General features: G+C 35.2%; 2 protein-coding genes across 4 annotated transcripts in view; one reads left to right on the top strand and one right to left on the bottom strand.

Moving 5' to 3' along the window:
• Positions 1-2243, bottom strand: part of LOC108747188 (synaptic functional regulator FMR1) — an 11720-nt gene extending 9477 nt beyond the window's left edge. The window contains 4 exon segments of the mRNA XM_018484511.1: positions 119-282; positions 668-818; positions 1627-1679; positions 2129-2243. Coding sequence (XP_018340013.1) covers positions 119-282; positions 668-818; positions 1627-1679; positions 2129-2179 — 419 coding nt within the window. The 5' untranslated portion in view covers positions 2180-2243.
• Positions 2244-5243: 3000 nt separating this feature from the next.
• The window catches only part of LOC108747255 (WD repeat-containing protein 44), a 5812-nt gene continuing 3631 nt past the window's right edge, over positions 5244-7424 (top strand). The window contains exons 1-5 of one of the 3 annotated variants that reach the window (XM_018484635.1): positions 5244-5515; positions 6101-6248; positions 6504-6645; positions 6733-7139; positions 7219-7353. In XM_018484635.1, the coding sequence (XP_018340137.1) occupies positions 5448-5515; positions 6101-6248; positions 6504-6645; positions 6733-7139; positions 7219-7353 (900 nt within the window). In that variant the 5' untranslated portion in view covers positions 5244-5447. Of the gene's footprint in view, positions 5516-6100; positions 6249-6503; positions 7140-7218; positions 7354-7424 lie in introns of all 3 variants that reach the window. The other 2 variants (XM_018484636.1, XM_018484634.1) reach the window with 2 other exon arrangements.

The following is a 7424-nucleotide window of genomic DNA, read 5'->3' as shown; positions in this document are numbered from 1 at the left end:
TATATATATATATCCTATATCTATAATTAATTATAGATACAAAAGTAAATATAGATACTTATATGCAGCAGATTACTATTTACGACTCTTTTCTTTTTTTAGAAATACTTTTACTTACAATTCTCTGAGCTCTTCAGGTACTTCAATTTCGATCTTGTGAAATGTGTTTTTGTCAATAGGGGGATTTGGATTTTTGGCTCTCAGTCGCTCACTAGCTACAATTTCAGTATATGTGTATTCCCATCCCAAGTATTCGACTACTTGAAAACCTCCTTTACTCATCTAAGAAAAATCATATAAAAGATAAAGAAAATCATTAAAAAATAAAGGTTTGATTTCTGTTGGAGAGGAAAAAGAGATAATCTAATAATGCTAATTTGTGCTTTTAGTAATTGCATTACATAAGCATGTATCAAACTTTTCAATCAAGTATATATGCAAGATATTAAGCCTTGTGTTCACAATGCTAGAAATTGCTCTGAGATTTCGGACAGAGAAAGAATTAACAAATCACATTTGAACAATTTAGTCATGATCAATGCCATTGGTTAATTCTTTCTTCATCCGAGATGTCGGACCAATTTCTAGTATGGTGGACACAAAGCTTTAATTAGCATGAGCACTATATCTGCCATCTATATATTTGTCAAAGTATTATATTGCTTACCTTAATAAGTGCTTTCCACCAACCCCATGCTTCTTGATCGTTAGATCTAGAGAATACTTCGATCTCCTGGTTCTCCTGAAATTCTGTTTTGGAACCATCTTTTGGAGGTAGACGGACTTGAGCAAATGGGAATTTCGATTCGGGTTGCCAGCTGAAATACGCATTATACGTTCAATTAGATTGAGTTGTACAATTATGTACATTATATATTTCACACATAACATCTATGTATAACAAAAGAATAGTAAAAAAAAAATTTATCTGAGTTTTATTATAGGATAAGAGTAAAATTCTCAGAGATAAATATAATACTAATAATGTTATATTATAAAAACAGTAAGTGTACATGTGTATATTTAAACAATACATAAAAAAATTATAAATCATTCTTTTGTTATATATGTCTTATTTCCATATCACTTATTTCGTTGTACATTCTGTATTAAAACATTTAACAATAAACTTTCCAATATTTTAGCCTGTTAAAGTTCGCCTCTTCTTTCATTTCATGTGTGTATATCTTTTCCGTTAACATATTTCGTTAATATGTAACACAAAAGAGGAAGAGAAATTATTATCTAATATTTTGTACAGTCAATGAATAATATAATTGTCAATATCAGAGGTACATTATATATACACACACACACACACACACATATATATATATATATATATATATATATATATACATATATGCAATGTAACAAAATAAAAATATATATCGCTCTAACACTATAGATTAAGAATATAGAATAAACCTGTAGATTCATATGAATCTTTATTATTCAACAGTAAAAAACAAGTGAGATGAGAATAAGAAGTTATAGCAAACCATAAAGATATCTAGCATAACGTCCACAGATGTGATACATTGTTGTTGTTGTACAAAACATCATATCGAGACGTAAAAAAATGTACGTTCTTGTCGAACATGGTGAGTCGTGAGAAAAACTTACTCATTCTCAAAAGTTACCAAAACTTCGTCGTCATAGACATCGGTGACAAAGGCCTGAAAAAAGTTATACACGAAACATGTAGTAAGTCGTCTTTGTAGGAATCAGGAGTGTAGCGAGTAGCGCAGGCCAGTTGAACGTAAAATCGCGACTCGTCGGAGTGAAGGGGGAAAACGGGCGAGGTAGAAGGAGGGTGCAGAGAGGGCGATTATGAGGGTTTACGGGTCCGCATGTCGTAAATTTGGAATAACGCTAAATTGATGAGTTGACGATGGCACCGCGAGCGCAAATGCACAACGACGCGAGGCAAGAGAAAATCACGCCCTGTCAAACGAGACATGGCGTCGAGGGAAGCCGCGTTACCTCGCGAACATTTGAGGGCCGTGCATTCGCGAAGTACGGGCTTTTGTCCCGCGAGATTACGATCGCGCCGCGGCTCGTGGCTCGGCCTATCCACCGCCCGAGGCTTCCGCCCACTTTTTTGTATACTTTTCACAGAACAAACCTTATAATACGCTCCGTTTTCGCCGCATACTTCGACTGTGAGATCCTCCATCTTGCTTTTGTGTGACGGTTCGGCTCCTTTACGGCAGGCATGCTGAAGAGCGGGCGCCCGCACGAGTTCGGGGCTGTGAATTTCCTCTGCACCAATCGTATGGCTCTTTTCCATGACGCCGAGACAGCATTGGCCAACGCCGAAATAGTATCGACAGTGGTATCAACTACTGAGCCCTACATCGACGACCCCTTTCGCACCGAGCATTTAAACCGCGTACTAACTAGTAACTTTCTATTAAATTATCTCAATTTCACCAGTATATTTAAAGATATATACATATATATATGTCTGTAATTTTAATTGTATTTTTAATTTAATAATAGTTTTACGATATTGAGAAAGGATCCGCAGTAGGATTAAAACGTCTATTGTATATTATGTATTGATTGAATAAATTCAATACATGTGTATGTACATCTAGTGTTCGGTTCTCATAGACATTATCATTTTTTGATTTATTTTATTCTTTGGAGCCTGTTAATTCTTTTTATTGTAATGTGTGTACAGCCGGTCTCCACAGAAAGGTTGCAACATTTTTCGATGGGTTTTGGAATGCAGGTTGCTCACCAAGCGATTGGTTCTTATTCATAGATCTACAAATAAGAACCAATCGCTCGGTGAGTAGGCTGTATTTCAAAATTCATCGAAAAAAAAGTTTTGCAATCTCTCTGTAATCGGTTGTACATTATTTTCGAAATTAAAATAATTCAATAGAAAGTAACTAGTTAATATCCATATCAAGTGCACGATGTAAATTAGACCAATGGATGCATTCATTGGCTGCGTCCAATAGACTCAATAGTTGAGCAGCGCTCGCTGCTATTGATGTATTCTTTCAGATCTAAAATGCTGATTGGATGTTATAAAAAAATAAATCAATAACAGCGCGCGCTCACTCAACGATTGAGTCTGATAAACGCGACTCTATTCTTTAACAAATATCGCATACGAAAATTGCAATTCCATATACAATCGATCAATTATAATCGAGAAACTGTCATTTTTTTATGCAAAAATTATTTATATATACTCAAGAATAGGGCCTCTGTACAACGACCGCTCACTAAGCTCTCAGTGAGCTCTTGCATCTGAGTGACATATTCCATTAGATATATACATCAATCAGATATAAGAACTCATTAAGAACTCAGTAGGCTAGTTTCTACCGAAGGTTTAATCCAGATCAGAAATAAAGTAAAAACTAACCAATTATAGTCGAGTATTTCTCTGTTACAGTCAAACGACAGGGAAATGCTTGACTGTAGTTGGTTGATTCTGACATTCTGATCCGGTTTAAACCTTCGGTGAAAACTAGGCCAATAAGAATCAAATACTCGGTGAGCAAGCTGCGTTTTAAAAGCCATTAAAAAAAAATGTTGCAACCTGTTTTCTCTGACCGCATACTGTTGCAATTGCTCATTGTCAATCACAATGGAAGCGGTTTAATTGTGCATTGTAGCAATTGCCCACTGCCAATCACAGCGACTTTTACGTAGGGAGTTTTGGATTATTTTTTTTAGCGCTGTGATTGGCTTGTGCACAATTAGATCGTGGGCAATTACTATACACTCAATCATTGTAACTTTTGCATAGAAAGTTTTTAAATTTGTTTTCTCTGTAATTGTCTTGTGCACAATTGACTCGTATGCAATTGATATATACCCTAACTTTTCTATTAAATTGTTTTAATTTTGGCAATGTGTATAAATATATACATATGTATTTAATTAATCATGTCAATGTATACTGTACTAATTTAACATATTATTCTTTAAATATATTATTAAAATTAAAATTCATTATTAAAAAGTTACTTAATACGTTAATTAAAGTTAATTAATACGCTAGTTAATCACGATTTTTTTCTTTTTTTTCTTCAACGTGAAGAAAAAAGAAAGAAAAATAAATCGTGCAAGAACTTCAGTTAAAAAGAACTAGACTTAAGAATTTGGTGCAAAAAGTTTTAGTTGCTTTGGCCATTTCATTTCTTACTCCGGATCTATCTACAATAGAGTTTTAGGTCGTAAGTTATACGAAATGGACGAATCATAATCGATGATACTCCTTGAATTCGACCGCAATTGGTTGATTTCTTAAAGCTTAAGGCTTAAATCATCTATTGTAGATCTGGACTTACAGTCAAATGCGAGAAGAATAATTGATCGTGATCTGTCCATTTTCGTCCATTTGTCGTACGACAAGCTTATCAAGTCCATTGATTGACTGCAAAGAGATCTGAAAACCAATAGTTAATAATAAGACTTAAAAAAAATCTATCTTAATTTTTAACCTATTCATTGTAAGGAAAAAGTGTAGCATGGATAATAAATTAAATTTTGAGATATTAACATATTTTGAGTTTTTTTACAAATACATATTTTGTAATAGATTTATTAAGAAATTAGATTAAAGATGATAAGGGAGCGTTTATATTGGCCGTAATCATATGTCGTATGCAGTAATATATTAAAATTGACCAATCACCTTCGAGTATTCTCTTCTTATCATCGAATGAGAGAAGAATACTTGACTGTGATTAGTCAATTCTCAGATTACGGCATATACGATTACGACTAATATAAACGCTCTCTAAGTTTTCAGTTTAACAATTGGCAACTCATATTTAAGCTGCGTTCCAAAATTTACTGTCAGTACTAAAAATCTATACGCGTGACGTGAACTATAGATTTTCAGTATTGACAGTAAATTTGGAACACATCTTTGATCAGCCGATTAAGACCAATATTACATGTGTTTGTTTTTTGTCGTATGACGAATTTTTCAAGCGTGTTAATTGGATGGAAGACAGAGAGAATTTCGAATCTCTTTGTTCTATAGCCAATCAACAGGCTTGAAAAGCCCAAGTAATCAGCATTAATGAAACTGGCCCTAAATCTAACCTGCACTATTACAATTTTGCATTGCACTAGTATGTAAAATTTTTGTCGAAATCTATTACCTAGCACGGCGCTGGTGCTGCACTAATTTTCCCAGTGGAGCAGAAAACGACTGCTACGAGTTACAAGTTTGATGTTTGATCTTATCCTTTTTACTCCGTGGGTGTAACTGTCGTACTGGAGCTACTGCTGCTGTTGGTGCTGCAAATCTGCAAATTGAAACATGACTCTGTGTAGTTTACGTTCACGCGATCGCTCCTATTTGGCTACGACCTTCTTGTTTGCTGCTTATCAACGTGCGTGACGTGCGTCAACGATTCCAATGCGAAAACGAGGCAGTTTGCGCGTATTATTTTCTGAGGACGACGATGTCGGGCAGCAGCGATTCCGAGGAGTTTTTCGACGCGGAGGACGATTCGTTTCATCGTTCGTCGCGGTAATTGTTGCCTTTCCATCTCCGCTGATCTCCGTCGTATCATTATGTCAAAAATAGTAAATACTCAAATGACTCGCGCATATTCTCGTATAAATATTACAGACGATTCATCGTATGTGCTTTCGTATGCATATGTACATCGATCGTTTTCAAACGCGCGCGAATGAATCGTGTATGCAAGACTTCGCGACTACACGAGCACTTGGTCGATATGGCATTATTTTATTTAATTTTTTAAACGTACTCTCAATGTCACACGCTCCAACTTTTGCATATAAATATAGCAAGGATTTTTTCAAATCATTATTCAAGCAACTGTCAGCTTCAAGACCGTTTAAAGTCGTATAGTGTAGTTAAAGTCAATATATATACTAAAATATTAATAAAATAAAAAATTATATAAATTAACCAATATTGCATTTATCATTCAGTTGCCATTGACTTTATTTTTACATACTTGTTATAGCTAAGAATACAGCAGTTTTGTTATATTTTAGAAAACTTTCAATTAAATACACTCCAAGTGAATAAGATATATATAAGATAATTTACAATTAATTATATTAAATTTTGATTGTTGTATAGAAAAGTTAAACGTGATTCCATCAATGTGGAAAGCCAGGCTGATAAAACGCTGCAAGTATGCAAACAGGAGGATGATCATGTCTTTATAAAACCAGCTGAACCAAAGAGTCGCGATTCCACAGACTGTGAGCAAAATAAAGAAAAACTAGTGAGTGTATTGTTCTAATATTTATAAAATGTTGTTTCAATGCATATTGCATAGATTTTGTATAGATTGGATTTTTTTAGAAAAATTGAAAGCAGGAAAGACATTACTTACTACTTTTTTAAATTAGGATGAATTTAATTTAAAAAACACATGTACATCTTTTTATATATCTAATTTTAAAATATTTCACATAAAACACTTTGGAAAAGGTTGCAGTGAATACTAAAAAATTGTAGAATATGAAATATATTTTAGGATGAGAATGGTCAAGAATCCACCACAGACAAAATTGTAGGCAGAAGAAGATTTCGTGAACTTCGGCAACGCATGCAAACGGAAGATGACGACATTCCGATTAATAGTTCTCCTCCGGATAGCCAGACATCTTCCATCGAGGGTGTTTATCCTACTCCTTCAAAAACGACCCATCCGTTCAGAATTATAGAGCATGACACTCTTAGCTTACAAAGTATGACCTCTTTAGGACGAGTGGGCCGAATTCTGGCGGGAGTCGCAGATAACGCTTCTGGCGTACTTGTATCTGGTATATCCCAGTGCCCTCCTCCTGCCGCCCTTACCCGTGAGGGTCAGATGTCCTCCATTGCTAGTATTCCGAGCAAAGACGAGGACACAGCCTCTGGTAAAGTGTCCCAGTCTTCCAGTGTCCTTACGTTATCAGGGGATGTCCTGCAGGAATCCTCTGTTAACAGTACATCCAATTATGCTTCTCACTCGCAAAGTGACAAGACTATTATGCTTCAAGAACCTGATGTCATCGCTAGCACAAAGAATAATGGAAAATCAGTGGAAGATGTTGCGATGCCTGGTGTCCCTGTTGCTCCACCGCGACGTAAAAAGAAAATTAAGACACATGCATCGAGCGATCTTGCTGTAAGATTTATCAATTATTTCATTGGCACTGATTAACAAAACTACGCGGATGTAATTTATTTTAAGCAATTTATTTCAGCCCTCTGCAGAAGTGCTTGTTCCTGCGTCGCCACTTCCAAGTCCAGCAAGTACCATAGAATCGATTACGAGAGAATTCGAGCACTCTCTTGATATTCGATCTGCGACGAAAGGCCAATACGTCGTTAAGCCGCAAGTAAATACTTCTCTCATCTTTTTGTAAATAGGAAAATAGTTTTGTTGCGTATTTCCCATTTAAAATTTGTT

This window comes from Trachymyrmex septentrionalis, unplaced genomic scaffold, assembly GCF_001594115.1.
Source record: "Trachymyrmex septentrionalis isolate Tsep2-gDNA-1 unplaced genomic scaffold, Tsep1.0 scaffold196, whole genome shotgun sequence".
NCBI lineage: Eukaryota > Metazoa > Arthropoda > Insecta > Hymenoptera > Formicidae > Trachymyrmex > Trachymyrmex septentrionalis.
The sequence above is the reverse complement of the archived record's forward strand: the minus strand, read 5'-3'. Positions and strand labels throughout refer to the sequence as shown.